This window comes from Gavia stellata, chromosome 8 (genome assembly GCF_030936135.1).
Source record: "Gavia stellata isolate bGavSte3 chromosome 8, bGavSte3.hap2, whole genome shotgun sequence".
NCBI classification, from domain to species: Eukaryota; Metazoa; Chordata; class Aves; order Gaviiformes; family Gaviidae; genus Gavia; species Gavia stellata.
The window spans coordinates 40,686,847-40,707,817 of NC_082601.1; the positions used below are offsets into that span (position 1 = coordinate 40,686,847).

Here is a 20,971-nt window from a genome sequence, read left to right on the forward strand (position 1 = left end):
ACTAATCTTCCAGGTGAGATTTCTGCATGAGATGCTATTAAATGTGTAACTAAGGTACTATCTTGTGCTTTATTACTTGCAGTTGTCTACTGTCTACGTACACAAGGTCTCACAAGGTCTCACGGCATCTTTTGCCTCCTGCTGTGCCTATGGTAAGGTTAGGAGTCATACAGAATTGGGAAAGGCACCTAAGTGTCCAATGTCCCAAGCAAGTGTCCTTGACTACCCTACCTCGCTTATCTGACTAATGGCTGATAAAAAAACTCTGGTCTAGTTCCAGGTGTGAGGTGACCTCATAGGAATGCCCTTCGAGGTGGCTTGTCACCTGGGCTGTGGTGACAATTTCAACTAGCCCAAACCCTTCCCCTTGAAGAAAATCGGCAGTGCGTGAAGCCTGGCACCTGACCGGCTCCTGTTTTGGGCAGGGAGCCACGGGTGTCCTTCTGGAAAGAGTATGCAGGTCTGGCAGCAACGGCTCCAAGCGCTGCTCTGCCAGGTCAGGTCAGGGGCTGCTCTTTTTAAGCTGCTGAGAGATTCCTTAAAGGGGGATCCAGTCCTTGCTGGTAGCAAGTCCCTGCTGACAATTGGGCTTACGAGCTGTGAGCCTTCCCCCGTGCAGCAGGCTGGATGAGCGGTTCTGTGTAAGAAAGGGCTGTGTTGGTCCGTAACGGTTCCTTATGAGGTATGCTGATCTCCTGCTAGTTGAATGAATTACTGCTCCCTTTGATATTTACAATGATTAAAAGCGAAGCGTGTAGCTCTGTTTAGAATCTGTTTCCTGTAGGAAAGGGTGTGTCTCGTCTCACGGCAGGGGGGATAGGTCTGCTCCCCTCAGTTGATGCTTTTTGAAGAGCGGGCTGCTGACAGGCTGTTTTGTACCGTCACCATATGGCGCCTTGCCCCTGGCAGGTCCTGTGCTGGCAGAACGAGAACAGCTCCCGAAAGTGTGGAAGTAAATGGAGGGCAGGAAGGAATCGTTCTCAGCCTTTGCTGTCAGTAGTAGATTTTTTTCCTTTTTTTTTTTTTTCTTTTTTTTCTTCCCTTCAGCTACTCTGTTCCTTGCTGGAATAGAGGAGTCCTGACACTGGTTGTTCCTGTGCTCTAACCGAAGCTCTGCGTTAGCCGAGAAGACAAACCATGTGGAGATGCGCCTCCTCTTCTGGAAAAGAACAGCCAAGGGCTTAAATGCCACTGGGCTCGGCATAGCTGTGAGCGCCTTGTTTAGGAGCCTGAAAGCTCCCTGCTAACAGGGGCAGGTGCTCCCTTCATCCCTGCCTGGGCAGCAGTCCCGGCCATGAAGGTAACTTGGGGTTTGATCTTAGCGCTCAAGTGGACCAGGGATATAAATCGAGCCTGTGTTTTAAGGTCCGGCAGCTGTTCTGTTGCCACTTACACACTACGGCCTGGGTGAAGCGTGGGAACCTTCAAAAAACCTTGGTTCCTTTTGTTGCCGATTGTTTCTAGGAGGAGAGACTTGTAGTTGATACTTTGGATCTCACAAGTTTCTACTGCCTCTGTGCTGCGCTCTGCTAGTGGTTTTCAAATGTAACTGAAAAGAAAAGCTTTAGCTGAATGACAAAATACCCAGCATTACACTAGTAAATGGTAAACAAATTGTCAGCAGTGTAAATGCTCATGCTTTAAGGCATGGACAAACCTTGACAGAGAGCTTAGGCAAATGTGGGGTTTAAATCATTTTATCCCGTAATGCTCACTGCGGGGAGGGAGAGGTGTTTGTTGCTGTTACAAGTGATGTGACATTAGAGTGAGGAGAGCGGGTGGACAATGACTCCTGTTCAGCTGGGCAATTCCTGTGTGTCTGTGAAGTGAATTACTTGGTGGCAAAGTGACTAAGGAGGAATCTTTGCAATTGGTGGAAACCAATATATAACCCTCACTTGGGAAGGACAAATTAATAGAAAACTAGTTTAAAGGAAAGAATTTTTCTGTGTCTCTGTCTATGCCATTTTTAGTTCTCATATTTTAGATACTCATTTGGCTCTTGAACATTGGTGGGATAGAACTGATTTCTGCTGCAATCATTTTACTATTTGCAAACGTTTTGGTTGCTCTGTGGATAGCAATCTGTGAAAACAACTGCCATATGTGTTTCTCATCTCAGGAAGCCAAATTCTGTTTTCATGCTACACTTTATTCAATCCAGAGAAATCATTGACTTCAGCAATACAGTGCTTTTGCAGCCAAGAGAGAGGAACGCGGCCTGAGGAATCATGACAGAACCTTTCATGTTCTGTATTTGCAAATGCCATACAGGTTTTTGCAGCGTTGGCAGCGCAAGCTAAAGGGACTTATTGGTAACTTTGTTCATTATACTCAAGACTGGCTTTGTCTTTAAAAAAGGTTTTGAGGATAATTTCATTTACCCCCCTCCCCACCCTGTGAGGCAGAAGCACAATAGACTTGAAAGCGGTCTTTGCCTGTGACACGCAGGTGCTGTCCATCCCGCTCTGTTTTGTGAGGCTTTCTGCAGAGGTAAGGGAAGGATTTCTAGACTGTTGTTGCAGCAGGGCCTGAGGGCATGCTCTCTAGTACCTAAACCACCTCGGTTCTGGATTTTGTTACTTGAATTTACCACTTTGCAAATGGATATGGAATAGCTGAGAGTTGAAAGAAGGGTGTGATAGCCTCTCTGTAAACCCTTTAGGTAGTCAGTCACAGGTAAGTTATCATCTCCATCGCAGAGAGGGGTGACCTGTGGTCTTCCCCGGGGCAAGGCATGGAGCAGGGGCTCAGAGACCCAGCATCCATTTGGACCTGGGGGAGAGTCCCTGGGTCCAAGTACAGTTAAGCCTTGACCACATCCAACTTCAAGGGCGTGGATGGCCTCACTGATTTTGGCAACTCAGACACCGAGAACATAGTTGATTCTAGAGATCTGGTGGTTCTGGATCGAGAACCACCTCCACCTCAGTTCACAGCCAAAGCAGGGAATATTCTCCTTTCCCTCCCCCTTTCTCTCTCCTCCACCGCTTCCCACAAAGCAAGCCTCTGCCTCCTGCAGCGTGGCATACATACTCAGAGTGCCTCTGTGCTCTACTGGGGCAGGGGATGCAGCTGGAAGTCTTTTAATTAACAAACTGCTCTACAAAGATTCTCTTGAGGTTTGCTTCATGCTTCATTGAGATGTTTGATCCATCTTGTTTCAAGGCAATGTTACTCCAGCTCAGAATAACAATCTTCATCCTAGATTCCATGGTAGCAAAGAGAATCACTTAAACTACATGTCTGGTTTGTAAATCTTTTTATTAAAAGAGTTGTTTTTTCTTTTCCACAGTAGTAAAGCTTTGGCACTTACAGTATAAAAATAATCACTGATCATAATTACACCAAATTCCTCTTTGTCCACTGCATACTAAGTGTCTTCAATACATTTTATTCCCATATAAAAACACTTGAAGGTCAGGGGAACAAAACTGATAAATAACAGTATGAGATATAAAGATACAGCTAGAAAAATACTAGGATCATTGAGAAAGAATTAGGACTGTGCATATTTTAAATATCACAGTGATTGGATTTGCTGTTCCTATCTTATTGCTGGCTGCACGCTTATGTGAAAGCAGAAGTGTTCGGTGGACTTTCCTATCGCTAAACTTCAGTAATGTCGTACTCAAATGTTCTTTGCATAGCATGGGAACCTGGAATTTCTACACCCTCCGTCCCCCTTAATATTTTGATCCCCCACCAATTTGTGATTTAGCATCTCCCCCCTTTTTTTCTTTAAATTTGAAAATACTGACTGGTATTCAACACTCTGAGCAAAAACAAGACAATCGCTATCAATCATGAGAAAAGTCTGAAACACTCCAAGAGTGGCGCTTGGAGAAGCTGTGAGTTGAGCTTAAGCTGGGAAAATGGCTCCAGAGCAGAGAGCCATTCTCAAGAGATGCGGTTTTGCTAGCATCACTCCAGTTTGGATGGTAATCGTGGCAGATAGGTATTTATACTTTGGTTTGTCTGTTGCCATTGCCGCAAGAAGTCTTGCTGGATGTTACTTTCCCCGTGGATGTTGTGTGTCTGCCTGTACATCTAGGGGCATGAAACACTCAATGGGGCAGTTGACGTTCTGTCAGGAGGGAAGGAAATCAGTTAGCGCTCTGTCCTGGAAGGACGGACACTTCCATGCTGTGGTTTGGGCTGAGAATTGTTGCCAGCCCGTGTAGCTGTTTAGCTTTCTCAGCACAAAGCACGCAGCTGGTTTACAGCAGCAAGTGAAGACTAGGAAATGGCTACATGCACTACCGCCTCAGCCAGAGCATGCAGGCACATCCCGGCACTAGTAAACGAGAAGTCCCGCTGACGTGAGTGTGACACTGAACGCTGTGTGTGGAAGTGTGAGCTCAAGCGTACGTTCTGTGCTGTGCAGAGTGAAGGTTTGCTGGATCAGGGACTATCATGCATTTCTGACCGAGCAGAAAGCTATGCGCTGCTCTTATCCCTCGAGCCCTATACAGACCCCACGTATCTGTGCCATAGACCAGACTCGCAGTAAGGGAGGGCAGAGAAGGAAAGTGTACTCACGGTGTTTGTGGCCTGGTGGTATCTCTGTGTAAACTGTGTGTAGGTATGGCCAGCAGAGCCTTCGGGGGCCACCTCCACGCTGGGTCTGCGGCAGTTGTCACAACGCCAGCCCTACAGAAAGAGAAGGCCGTGCGCCGGTCAGGCCACGCTGATGCGGTTGGCGAAGGAGCTGCCAGTATTCGTATACATGGGTACAGCTCCACCAACACCAGTGAGGTTGCTCCCATTTTATACCACACAGGCCCTGATTTCAAGTCCCTGCCAGTACTTAGCTCTCCTACTAATTTTTTTTCTTCTTATATGGGCCTGTTTTGGCCAGGCATTAGACACCATCTGACCCGAAACCCAGCAGTCTTAGGACTGCACTCCAGCACAGCCTCCTCTCCTCATTCCCTGTGTTCAGCGTACCAAGTCTCTCCTGCTTACCTGCTGTCCTCCGTAACAAGTGCAGGAGCAGATGGCCCCGAAGTACTCCTTCTGCCACTGCTCTCCGACTTGGTACATCTTCCCATCATCGTAGCACGTGGTCTCATCTGTGGAGGAACAGGCAGAGCTCAGTTGCAGGGCCTGTGCTTGGCTTTAAGCATTCTCAGAGCAACTTGGTGATCAGAACAGGAGCTTCTGGCCACTGCGCTCTCCCTGTTTGACCGGAGGCCAACTGACTGGCAGGGGGAACATCAGTCATTTTTACAGCTCTCCAGACACTTTAAACTAGAAAGCGAGGGTGTTTGCCTGACAAGAGCAATTCAGTTTAATTCATAGCATGAAGTCTAGAGGATCTTCAGGGGACAGGCCCTGCAGAAAAGTCCTGTGTTACTGATTAGGGTAATCTACACCACTTAGTGCAGTGACACATCCCTCTTGTGTGGCTCCAGGGCCAAAGGCAGACAGATGCTGAGCGTGCTGTGACCTTAGCTAACAAAAGAGGGTTTTCTTCTTTTTAAGTGAGTTTCATGCCTTGAGCTCTTGTAAGAACAGATACAATCTGTCACTGAGACATACTGATACTCCGCTTGCCCCCATGGCAGGACCTTAATGGGAACAGCCCTGAGATGCTGAAATTTCCTGAATGGGAGCTCAATTAAATAAATTAACATCAGGAGGAGACTTACGAGGTTCACACTTGAATTCTCCTTTTCCATTTCCAAGGCAGGTACAGCTCATCATCTGGCCATTCTCCCCCTGACGGTCCCACTTCTCCCCGATCTTGTAGTTCACACCATTATCATGGCACCACTCTGGAGCAGGCAGAGGAACAAGAGAAGCAGGAGTTATCCCCTGCGCTGCAGTGACACAGCAGGAGGAGAACAGCTTGGTGTTGTCTCAGGAACTGACAGAGGGGCAGGAGAAAGAATCTTTTTCAGCTCATGTAAGTCCCAAGGAAGAAATGGGTTCCTGCTGGAAATGGGTTCAGCTCCTGCAGCTTTTAGCTGGTGAGGACTGTTACAGCTCTGGGAAACAGCTAGAGGCTCTTAGGAAAAGAGTAAGTAGGATGTGACAAAGAGTGGGGAGGGGGAGAGGAGGGTTGGCTAATAGGAGAGGAAGAGAAATGAAAGGGAATTTAATAGACATGGGGCAGGAAAGGAGAGAAAAATATTGTAAATGCTCTTTTTCGAGCAAATACCCAGTAAAACTGTATCACAGAGGCTGCAAAACACAATGGGTAAGCCATGTGTATCAAATGATGAAATACAAATATTAATCCTGTAAAACAAGTGTTTTCCCTGCAGTCACTCCTCTAAGTCTATGCAAATTGCAGAAATACCTTCTTTGCTCAGCTTACTCCACAATTTAAAAGCACAATTTAAATTATTTGGATATGTGTTGTGTTAAACCACTCAATCACAGACTTTTGTTCCATTCCCTTACATGAAGTTTGATATTCTTCCATGTAAACCACAGGCCTGCAAAGAATAAAACTCGGTGCCGCAGCAGAGGTGTTGCCTGCTTGACAGAACTTCAAAGAGCAGCTGAGAAAATTAGAAAACTGGTTCCGCAAGATGCTTTGCAAAGGCTGTCTGCAATGCAAAACAGACTCCGTACTTGCTGTAATACCACTGAAATCCACACAAGTTCTGTCTGGCCCACTGCAACGATGTATATAATTAGGAGATGAAGATTCAACCATAATTTAATACTCAAAGTGTTTTCTTAAATAGCTACTCAGATACTATCACTTTGGCATCTTGCCTATCTCACTTTTACACTTGGCAAGGATAGGGAAAACAAAACAAACATTTAACTTTGTCACTAGAGTCATTACATATCAATACAATATGGATTGTTGCCGATGCAGTGAATGGCAATACTAGATAAGCTGCACAGCTCAGAAGTAACCAAAGTTTTCCATCACTCCTCATGATGCAAAACACTGATTTGGTTTAAAATCTTAAGAGCCCGCGTTCATTTGCATCATGTTTGGATCAGGTTGGTTCTGTCAAACATGCCATTAGTGCTCAGGGAGTTTAGAGACAGGGATGGTCAAAAGCAAGCTACTCACTAGAAGAATCACATCTGAAGTGACCGCTGCCAAAGCCTAAACACTGGCACCAGAGTTTAAAGCCAGTTTCAGATAACCGCTCCCATTCCTCGCCAATGGAATAGAAGGAGCCAGTGTAAGTATCAAAGCAGGTATCATCAGCTGGCTGGTTTAGTCCTTCAGACACTGGAACAAAAAGAGAAGAAACAAGCATCACACACAGCAATAGGAACTACTGAAAGACAGAATGATTTTCACTGAATACATGCTTTTTTTTTTTTCTTACAATATCCTGGCAGTAATGGAGCTACCCCATGGGCATACACTTGATGGCTCTGTCAGCAGTCCAGGCTCCCTGTGATTTATTTTCCATTTGCATGTGTCAGAGCAGTTGAATGATAAAAAAACCTGGCATGAAGGCTATTTTCATTTCGATTTGCCAAGTTCCAAGCAAGTGTGAGTTTTTGCATTTGCTGCTGGAGAGCAACAACTTGACTTAGCCTGTTTTTAAGAGAAACGTGCTGTGAGAGGCTGGGGAACAGCAGGAGGTTGGTAGCTGGATGTGTGCTTTTTTTGGGGCACTTCAGACTCTAGCTCATGGCAGTGGGATGGAAGGAGGAGACCAGACCTTATAGCCATGCTGTTGTATACAGATTTCTACCTTAGGTGTGTGCCTTGATTGAAAAGTGGGTGTTTTACAACCACCAGTTCAGTGTGTGATGATCAGGGTCAAGACTTAATGCTCTCTGTTCAGTCTGCGACTGACATAAGGCAGTTGGGGTGCTGGAAGGGGAGAAACAGCCTTATTTTTCCCAGGGAGGTGGGGGTCTGCATGGAGAGGCCTACTGGGTGGACAATGTAAATCCTTAACTCTTCATTTCCTCATCTCCCATCCTGCCCTCTTCTTCTTTTTGGCCTCAAAATACACACAGGAGGAAATGGAGGGAGAGAAAAAGAGTGGTTGACCAGAGCCCTGTGGCAAAGCCCAGGTCCCACAGGGTGTGTGTGGGCTCTGTCTGGGCTTTCCAGCTGTGGCAAGTGCTGTCTCAGACCACAAGTACTTGTGGTTGGTCACAAGGCTTCTAAGTGCTGCCTGTTTGTGCTACATCAGCATCTCTGCAGGCAGCCTGCCCTGCTGCCAGACCTTCAGGATGGTCTAGTGGTGCTGCTGGATAATCAACACAGAAGCAGTGGCAAATGACTGACAGAGCAGTTGAGCTGGCCACTGGCTCCTTCCCATAACCATGATGTGTTATTGTGACAGCAGATCTTCACTGCTGGGCAGGAATCTGCGACGCAAGAGTGATCCCCGACTTCGAGAGCAGCAAATATCACATCTCTTGCTCTCTCTCGGGCACTGACCCTAGAGGAGCGTATGGAGCCTCAAAGCACGTTCTTTGTGATTAGACAACAGATCAGAACAGCTCTAGTCACACTGTCAGTGTGGCAGTTATCCAAAATCAGTGGACTTCACAAATCACTTGTCCTAGTGTCCTGTGATGAACTCTCCTTGTCAGAAGAAGTTTCCTTTCTGAACTATTCTCAAGCCTGTCCACCAGGTGTCTTCCCTTGAGTACGGGAAATGAGGCAGGAACAGCACAGGTTCACCTAGACTCCATAAAGCTTTTACTTACCAGTATTGCCAACTGTGACCACCTCCTCCAGCACCTTTTGTCTTCGGTGATCTTTCAGGGCTTCCACTATGATGTTGTAGGTGGCCCCTCTTGTAAGGCCAGTGAGCGTAGCGCTGGAAGAAGTTCCGGGAACCCTGAACTGCAACAAGAGACAATGCCAAGTCATCAGAAAGGGAAGAGTGATTACTCCTTAGGTGTTACCCCACTCACGGGAAAGACAGGGTGTTTCGGTTGACTTCTATGCTCTATACCATAATGGATCCAGCTCACTCCCCTTAGACATTCTGAGAATTTCAAACAATACCAAGTTAAACTTGACTACTCTGGACTATGGTTCATGAGGGATATGTTATTACTGCCATTTCAGGGAAACAGAAACCAAGGGAGACAAAGCAGAAGGGCTAAGGGAGTCTTTGGCTTGGAGAAGCAGCACTTCAGTCTTGGAAACTCCCAATTGCCTCCCTGACTGCCCCCTTCCCTGGTGAAATGCTGATACTGACAGCATTTCAAGGGCTTTCTGTTTTAGCTGTTTTATCTTGTAGCCTTCTCCATGAAGGAGAGGAGAGAGGCATTTATCCTGCTCTCAGCTATGTGTTAATAAGACTCTTCAAGCCAATTCCAACTGTCACCCCCTTAACACAGTAAAGGGCTGGACTCCCAAGAGGCATCTGCTGCCACAGGTGAGGCTAACACCGTTCCTGTGGTAAGAGAGTTTGGTTACCTGCAGAGTATCTTCATCCTGGCTGACTGGCTGACATGAGATGATGTATTCAGAACTCTCCAGCAATGGCCTCCAAGAGATGGTTGTCTGAGAAAGAGCTTCTTGACCTGTGGTGTCATTGCGCCTGGGCCCACGGGAGTGCGGGTATGAAGGTTCGACTATGATAGGCACTTGGTACCCAGGGATTTCAATCGCTTCATCTACATTTGGCGGTTGCCGTCTTGACCCCGGCCTAAGGGGAGTTGCTGTAGTGGGTACAGGCCGTCTGTAGCCGTGCTCCTCAAAGAAGACTTGTTGACCCTGGTGTCCTATTGTCTGTGGGTGCCCAGAGGTGCCTGGAAGTTGGATACCGTTTCCATTGTCATACCTATTGTTTGTGAGGTAAGGGGTCCCCTCGTCAATGGAAGGTACGTCGAGAATGTCGGGTTGGTTGGGGTGCGGTCTGGTAATCAACGTGGGAAGCTCATCTAGCCAAAGAAAGGTTAGAAGCCATAAAGCAAAGCGTGGCAAATTAACAATGGTGTATTAAACAGCTAGAGTGGATGCTATACACCGCTCCAAGCATCAAAGATTAGCAATCATCCCAAGATGCAACACACTTTTTATGACCTCATTGTGATTGTGAAGGTAATTTCTATCTCTATATATATTTATATACTATATAAATATATGTATATCTTTCATACATAGGCATAAGAAGTGTGTTGGTATGAAATTTTCATACAGCTGAGCAAGTCTTGAACACTGCAACCCAAAGAAGCCACCACTGCTCAAACTGAGAAGAAGAAATGATTACAAGAGATATTGACAAGTTATCAGTTTAGGAAGAATCACTGGTGTGCAGTAAGAAACCAGCTCCTTGATCACATTCGGATATACAGCTGATATTTTGTTTGCTACAGGTATCTCAATCTCGCACTGTGGAAGGTGTAAAGTAAGAGAAATGCAGTGGGCAACAAATGGATTCTGCCTTTGATGCCATTATGTGCTAGATGGAAATCTGAGTGTTAACCCTAATTTAATTATGAATTAGGTACCCAGGCAAGAATCAAGCATGGTGTTCTGTTCTTAGCATTCAAATGGAGCTAAATGTGATTAATGTAACTTCAGAATCTTGCCTCCTGCATCCCAGAAAGGAAAGCCTCCTTACAAAGCCTGTTTGACTCATAAAAAAAAGTTGTGGCTGAATGGTGTGAACAGGATATTTTAAACAACATTATTATTTCAGTCCTGAGATTGTATTCCCCAAGTGGAAGACATCATCTTCTATTGGCACACAACAATTCAGAGCTTTGTTTTACCTGTCCTTTTTCTGCCAACCAGTGGTTCACTCTTTTGATTATTCTTCACAGCAATGATGTAGATGATGTATTCAGTTCCTGGTTCCAAACCTAGGGAGAGAGGAAGAACATAAAGCAATCTTAAACTTACGAGTTGCTTTTCTTTCATGATTACACGTGGGATCTAAGGCAGAATGAGAGGTGGGTATGGCTATAGTATGGGTATGTGCGTTTTGGATCTGAGGTTCTCAGGACAGTACAAAGAGTCCAGCCTCGTGCTGCTCAGAGTGAGTTTGAAAACTGACCATGTCAGCTGGGATCGTGGACACTGCAGAAACAAAACATAACGCATCTTCAGAATGTGTGACTGATGGGGTGCTAGAGTCATGGGCTTTTTTCCTTGAATGATTGACAGTTGTGGTAGCAGTGGAGATAAACATTTGTGGATTGTTCAGATCTGATGGTTGATCTGATCAGAGAAGTGTATTTTGTTTGTAGGACAGGTGTGCTTATAAAACCGCTGTCTGTCATTAAAGGAACAAAACTTTGTCTTTCTCTTGGCTGACCATCAACACATTTTATAATTAGGCCTTCTCCGTCTCTCTTCAAATTTAAGTGTTTCAGGTGAAGAGTTCCCAAACAAAACAGAGACAGGTACCAGTAATAGTAGCCTCGGTGGTGCCGGGCCGAGGGCGTGGCAGAACCTCCTTGGCTGGTGAGCCAGGTTTCTCATATCTGATGATGTAGCCTGTGATCTTGGCTCGTGGAGGCTGCCAGGTAACCAGGAGGGAGTTGCTTGTGGTTGTGAGGAAGCGCAGGTTAGAAGGAGCATCGATAGCTAGGTGAAAACAAAAGGAAACAAGTCAAATGCAGTAAAGGCAAGCATATTCTTCACTTGAAGTGCATCTTCTGACACCCTTCTCAAACTCAGGAGTAAAACATATTGCTGTAAGTCATAGTAAGTATTACATGTGATCAGAGGTAGACAACTTCTGCCTGACCATATGTAATTACTATGTGTTAGCATGAGCAGAAAAGTCAGACAAGTTCATTACCAGTGGAGGCATCAATCACTACTGGGGAACTGCGTGCATTCTCGTTCAGAGTGTAAAGGTAGATCTTGTAGTCATTTCCAGGTTGCAAGCCTAAAATGAAGTTGAAAGGTAAATGTTAGCTCATCAAGGAAGCCATCTCAAAAGGGCATCAGAATGTCTCTCAACAGCTTCTTGGAGACTAGCCTTTATGACTCAGGTATTTTTTTCCCACCTTTTGTTCCTATAGTATTTCTCATCAAGGAAATTCAGCTACAAAACAAGAACCCAGTGTACTTTCTGATATGACCTTGGAAGCTCCTACACCTGCAGAAGCACCTCACTTACCAGTGATAGTGTAAGTCCTAACATCAGGGCTGATGGTCCTTTGAATGGGGTTCTGGCCACTCGCTGGGACGGCATCAACTTGGAAGCCAGTGATGGTCTCAGTCTTGGTTCTCCAGGTAATGGTGATGGTTGTCTCGGTGGCATCTGTCACACGGGCCCTGCGAGGGGGACTAACATCTGCACCAGAAGGAAAAGGTGTCCAGTCAGTACTATGGGGATTGTGAATCTTACCAGCTAAGTGTTTGTGAAGGCCTTTGCTGGAGCTTTGTATAGATCTATGTTTTTGAGACAAGAGTAAAATCTCTGCCTCTGGGCCTCTGCACCCAGCACAATACTAATTGGTCATTTATGGAGGATCTCTACTTACTTTCAAGAGTGGTGACCACCCCCTGGGCTGGTCGGCTAGTCAGAGAGTCCTTCAGGGCATACACGCTCACTTCATACTTGGTTGCTACCTAGAATGGACAAAGTTACACCATGTTATGAGAAGGACCTGGCACAGTGGGAAATACTCCTGCCCTCGTTCCGTGTTTGGTGGAGACACATTTCTTGGTCCGCAGTTACTGAAGTATGAAACCTTACAGTAACCCAAATCAGTGAAGGATTGATGGGATGATTCTAATGATTTCCAGCTGTAATAAAAGAGTAGACATGGCCCCTGATAAACAATGCTGTTGATAACACTAGTAGTGCCTGTGTGCACACACAGGAGCAGAGGAAATCCTGGAAGAAGCTTATTTGTCATCCCTCATTTTGGAATCTGTGCCTCAAAGCTGATTCTTCAGAAAAAACTAATTTACATCCTGTTTTTCCTGGGGTTAATGGATGCCATTTGCTATGATAAGGTGCTCTTGCTGTGAAGAAAAGAGAATGATGGAAGTTACAGCATCAGACCAGGAATCCACTTAGATTAGAATGTTTTTTAAGGCTCATTTTTGAAAATGATTCATAAAACTCCTTAAAAACAGATCAGTAGCTTTTTAAGATAGCAGGAACCATAAAAGCAATGATTTTCAGCCTTTTCCAGTTCAGGAACTGCTGAAATGTTTCCAGTGGAGAAGATGGCTATATAGCAAATTCAAGCTTACTCACAAAAGACTTGCCTTTTTTACTTACATTTTGCAGATGTCTTAAAAATAGGCAACAGACTGCCAGAGTTCACATATCACAGCTTGAAAACCTCTGCCTTAGGTCACTTTATCTGACCTCTTTTGTGAAAGATGAGTAAAAGCACTTTACTGGGTTGCTGTTGATTGTGAACCTGATAATTTGCATTTGATTAAGGCATCCAGGCTCTCTGTGCTAAATGAGGAAGGGGAAAGAATGCAGATTCAGCAGGCCATTCCTTGCCTTTTAAGAACTATGGTAATGAGTAGTTACAGCTGATGGCTAGGCAGACTTCAAACAGAGTCAGACCCTTAGGAGCTGTAATGATCTTCTCCAGCTGAGGCTCCTGACCTGGGAATTTGAAATTGCTTCAGGTTCTCCTAACATTTCCTTCCCACAACACAGTCTGCATCACACAAAGAAAAGAGTTACCATTAATCCAGACACAACAGCAGATGTACTGTCCGGAGATAGGTTGATTTCTTTCATAGGACCAGTCTTTTCTTTGGGGTTCACTCTGACTCTGTAGCCAGTGAGGCGAACGTTTGGTGCATTCCAGTTGACTGTAAGACTGGTGGGAGTTACCTGAGTAAACTTCAGGTTTGTTGGAGGTGGAATTGCTGCAAAAATCCAGATTGGCACATGGTTAGTTTGAAGAAGACAGTCTTGGATAAAGCAATATTCTCTCCTGAACATGAGATAGTTTTAGGCCTGAAATACATTGGTGGGAAAGTGGTATGCCTTCTGCAAACACAGGCATAAAGCACCGTGGAAGGGGACAAGGTATTCAGGAAGAGATTCTCAAATCTGTGGTAACACTTTTCAGGAGAAATAAGGAGATCTCGATGCTTCAACCCTGAAGTTAGGTGAGTAATAACACCTGCTGTGATATAAGGTGAAGGCTTTGGGAGGTGCTTAAATCTGTAGTAGGCCAGTGTTTTAATTCTTCTGCCTGTCTCTGTTTTTCATCACACAGCTAATAGTTTCATCCTGCTTCACTTGCCTATCTCTGTTCATTTCTATAATACGATGGATGATTTACAAACGTAGGTAGGAAGCAGGCTCAGGAATTGCAAAGAGGATATAAAAATACTGCAAATGCAGAGGGGAAGCATTTTACAGCCACTTACACAAGTGTAAATTACTACACAGAGAGCAAGGCAATGGAAAAGCAGAGCTGTGGTGGCCATAAGGCTCATCACGCAAGAGTCTGTTTATGAGCTAACACCATCTGATATCTTTAAAAACAAATGTTTGCATTAAAAAAAGGAGCATCCATTGAGACACTTCCTTGCCTTACTGTTGGTAATCCTTGGGCTGTAAACAGGGGGAAAAATATACCTTACCATAGTGCCCGCTATTAGCATGTTGCTGTGAAGATCTCTAATATTATAGAGTGGAAATACAAGATAATTCTCCCTTGTTGCTTTGCTCAGAACTCAATCTAAACCCCATAAGAGTCAATGGAAAGTCTTGAATGACTTCAAATATGCTTTTGAACAGCCTACAAAGGGTAAACCACAGAGAGTGGGTTTTAAAAATTACTCTATTTGCATTTCTGGCAGGTAGTCAGCCAGCTGTTTCAATCATTACAGCACTTTGCTTCAGTTTACTATAGCAATCTGTACACTAGGAACCACTGTCTTCATTATACCCCTGGAATTATAGTGCCAACTTTTCATCCACAAATGAACGGGAGACCTTCATTACAAAAGTGCTACCTTAGTAATAAAGGCACATCTGATAATGCTGGTAGCTTTGCAATAGGTTCCATATTGCTGGAAGTAATTTTATCTCAAGCAATAGCTTCCTTTTCCTTTTTCACAAAGGAATTTTAAATGTATTGTACATGGACTTGGATCAGACTGGCGCATAAGGGACTCCCCTGAATTGAGCACGTCCTCTTCTTGTGGAGGTGATGTGAGCGCAAGGTGTGGACATGCACATGGGCTGCAGTCCTTACGGCAGTGCCAATGAAGGATCTAGAGGCTCTGTGAGACCTGAGGGTTAAGCAATCTCCTAGCCCTTCACGCTGATCTTTTGCTCCATCCAACAGTGAGGACACTTGGGGATGAAAGCTGCCCTGATCTCTCTGTTGTTGGTAACTGCCTCTGCTTGCAGGTGCCCCATATCCTAAAGACAAGACAAGAGCGTTGCAAGGGTGTGGTTCACCATGAATTAGGCTCCGTGACTAGGGACCGGACATTACTGATCCACTTGAGGACTGAGAGAAGGCTGTAAGGTAACATCCCTCCTTTCTCTAGAACCTGTTCCTTCAATCCTGCTGATCTTTCCTGCATTCCCTGCCTTCCCTAATGTGTATGTAGGCCGACTCCGCTGGCAGCCAGCTCTCCAGCGTCAACTAAGCCATCTCTCAAGAGCAGTAACACCCCCTTGGCTGCCCCCGGGGCTTCCCCGGCGCGGAGCACCACTTGCGCATGGAAGCACACTTTACCCAACAGGGCAGAAGCCACTGCTGCCATGGCCTGCTGGGTGGTGTAGTTAAAGGTGTACCTGTGGACTGGGTCCCAGTGAGGGGCAGGCTCTCCATGTCATCGTATATGGCAACGATATTGATAGTGTACTCAGAACCTGGCCTGAGGCCATGCAGCTCAGCAGTGTCTTCTTCGCCACCTGGGGCCGGCAATAGCTCATGGATTCCATCCTCAGGGCTTGAGTAGGTCACCCTGTACCTGGTGACTTGCCCCTGCGGGCTTTCCCAAGCAATTTTGATGGAATCAACATCCACCTCAGTGAATGTTAGTCCTTTAGGGCGGTCAATGTCTGTTAGGCAAATTAACGGTAAGAGGTTATGTGATAAAAAGCAGGTTGTGGGTGAGGAAAATAAAAAGCATTTCTATTACATGCAAAGCAGTTTTCGGTTTTGCGCGGGAGAGGGGGTACTTGATTCTCCTCTGTGCTGCACCTTGCACACGTGCTTACACCCGTGCAGAGTAAGGCTGAGTTTGTGGGTGCCAGACAGCAGGAAGGCAATCTTGGCCTTGTTGAAACCAAAAGGACTTGCATTACCACCTTCAAAGCAGCCAGGACACCAATCCTTACCTGTATTTGGGTCCCCTTGGCACTGAAACCCTTTAACACAACTCTAGCAGCATTAAGCTACCTTAAAGTGGTCAGGAAAAAAAAAAAGAAACAGGAATTTTAAGACCCGTTTCTACCATCAGAGCCAGTAACTGGTTCCTAGTGCTAAAGGCTGCCAGACAACCCTCCTGACTCGGTAAGTTCAGATTCATGCTGCGTTTGGTTTTTACTATTGTAAGCTGCTGTGCAAAGCACCAGTCCAAGGAGAATCAGTCCCGCTATTTTCTTTCATAAATTAATATCCAATTAACACACTTATCAAGAAAGCAAATTACTCAGTATATTACATTTTAAAATCAGTTCGAAACAAACTTTTCAGCTTTGTATTGAGTGCACAGGGAATGTCCACAGGTGCAACTGGGTGATACGCACACTGCCTAATTAGACCAATTCATCGGATTTTCCTAGCAAGGTGGGAGCTCAGCGCTAGACAGCAAGGTAAGTGAGCCTTGCTCCACACAAGTCTAGTGTGGCTACCACAGAGCTATACCCATTTGTTACACAAAATGGGAGAATCTGGCATATCAATTTTATATTGTATCCAAATTATGCTTTTCTCTAAGATTTCAACTTTTTTTATTTGCCATGTTATATTAGTCCTGAATTTTCTACATTTTCTAGTTGGCAAAGGTGATTTTTGTCCAGGAATTTGTTGGCTTGAAATTGAGATGCAGTCTTTTCCCACCTCTGCTAAGCTTCAGAGAAGCTCCAGTTGTCTTTAGGACAATTCTGGAAGTATTTGGGGCTGAGCTGTGGTTTTGAATACAAGCCTGAGCAAGGAAATAATGTGCATGCAAATCCCTACCCCAGAGATGCCCCCAGTAAAGGCACTTTACATCAGAGATATCCCTCTGAGTTACATGTTCCCTCTTGTCTCCTCTTTGTGTCCAAAGCAGTACTGCTGTTTTGTATAGGCAGACAGAGCAATTTGAGGGCTGAACTGTCCTTTCTTTTGCAGCGCTTCATCCCAAGTTCTTGATATAACTCATGTAGTTTCCTTTACTCCCTTGCACAGGGCAAGTGCTCCCAAGCCAAGCCCAGTCCCTTAACAGTAATCACCTTTGCCACCTAGCTCCAGAAAGGAGATCTTTGCACATTTTTCCACTGATTGGCTGAAGGCAAACAAAACCCAAAAAGACTTTGCGGCTTTAGTGAAAGAAAATCAGAAGCGCAGCATTTTGACGGGGTGGGGAATTAATTACATTTTGCCAGTGTTTGAGGGAGAGGGACTGTGTTTTTGCCAGCATCTGCAATTTGGGTGCATGGTACTTATCACAGGGCAGACCACCTCGCATTCTCCTGGAGACTAGGCACCTGCCACTTGCTTTTGCTGGGGATGTGATACTGCATGGTAGATTCAGACATCAATAGATAACATTTGGTTTGTTACCATGAAGTGAAATACATACTGGTGACAGCCGTCTCAACCAAGGGGAGGCTCTCTCCGTTCTGATTCTGAGCGTAGACACTGACCATATACTCAACTGTGGGCTGCAGACCTTCAATAGTGACTTGCGTTTGATCTGGCAGGAAAGAACAACATTAGTCCATCTGCAGCTGCACAAAGCTGCAGAGCATGGGCCTCTAAGCAGCCTTGAATGAAGGGCCTGTATTAGCCATACATCATTAAAACGAGATAGGATTGACACATCAGGTTTACCTTTTGCTTGCACTATGCCTCTCTGGCAGTGCAGGACAAGGCATCTGATGTTGGTACCTGCTCAAAGGCCTCACAGCTAAAAGGGCAGGTTAGCACAGTAAAAAAAAAAAAAAAATAAAGCAAGAGCAGACCAGCTTTACCATTTTCTGGGATAATGCTAATCCCTGCAGACCCCACAAAACCCACTGTGTTCCTGAGAGCTGACTCTATATGGTAATGAGGTCAAGCCTGTAGCATATGTGACTGAGTCCATGCTATGACCAAGGGTCACGTTATGTGACCTTCAGAAGGATTTCAGAGGAAGTTGTGCTGGATGCTAGAAAATCCAATGGCATTTCTTTGAAACCCAGGTGCCTTTCAGTGACACTGAGGTTGCCAAGAACAAATCTTTGCAGCACAGTGGTGTCAAAGAAATGTGAAGCTTTCAGGGCAAAAATTTGCCCTAGCTTCTCCTGGATGAGACCCAACTGAAGTCAACAGGATGGCAAAAAAAAGGTAGAAACAGAAGAAAGTTTGGCTTCGAGCATATGCCTAGTGCCTGATAGTGTTGATTCTAGTGGTTGCACCTTGCATTCTTTACAGATCTGGTGAAAGATGTCATGTACTCTTACCTGCAGGGACATTTTTAGTTTTTGTGGGCCCATGTCCTTTCTTGGGGACTGCTGTCACCCGATACCCTGTGACTGGGGATGTTGAAGGCAGCCATCTGATGCTGATACTGTTGTCCTGGACGTCGGTAACTTGCATCTGGGATGGTGTGTCTATTTCTGGGCAACAAAAATAGTTTTTTCTGATTATCTTGGTACAGGAAACCCTCCCTCCACTGTTGCCTCCTAGCTGAATTTTATTTTGCTCTTCTTTTTCCAGGCTGTGCTGCTTAGAACAGAAAACACGTGTTGCTATTTATTTGTCCCTTATGCTAGCCCAGAGCAAAAAAGCCTTAACCATGATGTGCGGGTGACTGACCTCGTATCAATGTTAGTTGAGGATTTTTGTTGTTTTAAAGGCTACTAAATGCCTTTATCTGCAGCTACAGTAGGAGTAGGATTAGGCTATATCCAGATCAGGAGTGAGATGACAGTTCTGGAGTTAGAAAGTTAGGTCTCATCAGGATCACATAATATGACAGTGCACCAGAAGCACCAGAGTTAAGCCAACGGTGACCTCATGATATGAGAGCCCAACAGGATTTCCACTCTGCAATAAGCAGTCAAATACTGCTTGTATCCCCATCTGGACTCCACAGGGTCTCCCTCCTCCAAAAGTCCAAGTCCACAATCCCCTTCTGTGTCATGTCATTGTCATGCTGGGCCAGCACGATACGCAGCTCCACTGAAAATGATGGGCTTACAACATAGCCCATGACTTCTAAAAGAAACCAGGGATCAGTGATACAAATTTATGGGGATAAGCCAACACAAAGCTGTAGGGGGTTTTTGTGGGTTTTTTTTGTTTTTTTTTTAAACAAGTCTCACCTGTTTTGTAGGTGACAGTGACTGGCTTGCTACTGGCAGGGCTGTCTCCACGGCCAGTTACAGCATACACGGTGATGGTGTAGTCTACACCAGGTTTGAGGCCACTGATGGTAGCAGTAGACATGGTGCCAGGCACTGTAAACTCCTGCACAGGGCTGCTTCCACCTAAGGAGGATAGGGTGGAAAAAGAAATGTAATGGAACTCTAAATTACACATTTTACATCGTTACAAAAACCAGGACAATCCTATATGCATCAAGTTGAAGACAGGACCCTGTTGATTTCAATGGTTCTTGGGTCAAAGTCTTTTTCAGACCAACCCAAGGAAAAGAATGAAGCATGTACACAGAATCACCACTAAAATGACTGGAGTACTCCAGATGCTTTCTTTTTGGTAGACAAAAAATTATTTGCTCTCCTTTTTTTTTTTTCTTTTTTTCAAAAAAGACACCTATATTTGACAATCTTCTCTAAATATGCTACAAGAATCTCAGTGATGATACAGGATTTTTTTGTCTGCTACAGTCAAACTTGCCTTTGTTATTTGCTGTGGCTTTCTAATGGCTTCAGAATAGAGTTTCTGGTCTGTGACTAGCCATAGCAGCCTGCCCTCACCTGTTTCACCATAAGTGATCCGGTAGTATCTGACTGTCACTGCAGGAGCTTCCCAGGAAATCAAAAGGCTGGTTGGGCTGGTGGGAGTGACTTCCAGGTCCCTTGGAACATCAGACACTAGAAAAAACAGAATTGAGAGAGAGTTTAAATGCAGTTAATGTATATCAGCTACGTATTCCACCTATCATACTGTGCTCCTCTGCTACTCATCTGCCTTAATTTTAGCCCAGTGCACACACCTCTACAAGCGAGGTACCTGATTAATGAAAAAAGTTCTGCTGGCCCTAAAGACATCTGACAGTAACATGGGGTCCTCCCACCTTTTTCTAAATCAGGCCCTACCTCAGAATCACAGGCACTTCCTCATGCGCAGGGTTTCGCCAGCTGGTAGGGAAGATCTGGTTTAACAGCAACTGCTTTGCTAGAGGACACCCAAAATCCTCACAGTAACTTTTAGCCAGCGTTCTCTCAAGGCTTACCCGTTGTTTGTTGGCCGACCAAGGGCACACTCTCCTCCCTGCCATTGATGGCGATGATGCTGACCACATACTCAGTCCCTGGAAGCAGGTTGGTAAGGGTGATGGAGTTCCGTGAGGGGGGCACGCGGTCCTCCTTGGCCCTGCCAGCACCATGCTCTGGGGAATGCCGGATTTTGTAGCCCGTAATGGTGGCACGAGGAGCAATCCAGTGGACGGTGAAAGAGTTAGCAGTTATATCCGAGAAGTCAAGGCCAGTGGGGGAATCAAGACCTGGGATTCAAAGAGACAAGAGACTGAGCTCAACCAAACTACTGGTCATCACCACTACTGCCATGTTTCATTAAGCTCAGTACCATGACACTGCCAGATCCTAAGCCAAATGCTATTCAGCCATGGAACTAAACAAATATGTGCTCAGGATCAAAGCGAGATAAACAAGCACTGGATCGCTACTGCAGGAAAAGAGTGCGTGGCACACAGAGACAACACAGCATAAAA

At 45.3% G+C, this 20,971-nt stretch overlaps 1 protein-coding gene across 1 annotated transcript in view; it reads right to left on the bottom strand.

Moving 5' to 3' along the window:
* Positions 1–3,245: 3,245 nt before the first annotated feature.
* Positions 3,246–20,971, bottom strand: part of FN1 (fibronectin 1) — a 54,666-nt gene continuing 36,940 nt past the window's right edge. The window contains exons 28-46 of the mRNA XM_059820537.1: positions 20,474–20,743; positions 19,995–20,111; positions 19,380–19,544; positions 18,516–18,671; positions 17,654–17,767; positions 15,657–15,926; positions 13,575–13,762; positions 12,403–12,490; positions 12,036–12,212; positions 11,712–11,801; positions 11,315–11,494; positions 10,678–10,767; positions 9,377–9,843; positions 8,656–8,794; positions 7,043–7,207; positions 5,655–5,780; positions 4,969–5,075; positions 4,543–4,653; positions 3,246–4,087 (exon numbers count right to left, since the gene is read on the bottom strand). Of these exons, the coding sequence (XP_059676520.1) occupies positions 4,013–4,087; positions 4,543–4,653; positions 4,969–5,075; positions 5,655–5,780; positions 7,043–7,207; positions 8,656–8,794; positions 9,377–9,843; positions 10,678–10,767; positions 11,315–11,494; positions 11,712–11,801; positions 12,036–12,212; positions 12,403–12,490; positions 13,575–13,762; positions 15,657–15,926; positions 17,654–17,767; positions 18,516–18,671; positions 19,380–19,544; positions 19,995–20,111; positions 20,474–20,743 (3,095 nt within the window). The 3' untranslated portion in view covers positions 3,246–4,012. The remainder of the gene's footprint in view (positions 4,088–4,542; positions 4,654–4,968; positions 5,076–5,654; positions 5,781–7,042; positions 7,208–8,655; positions 8,795–9,376; positions 9,844–10,677; positions 10,768–11,314; positions 11,495–11,711; positions 11,802–12,035; positions 12,213–12,402; positions 12,491–13,574; positions 13,763–15,656; positions 15,927–17,653; positions 17,768–18,515; positions 18,672–19,379; positions 19,545–19,994; positions 20,112–20,473; positions 20,744–20,971) is intronic.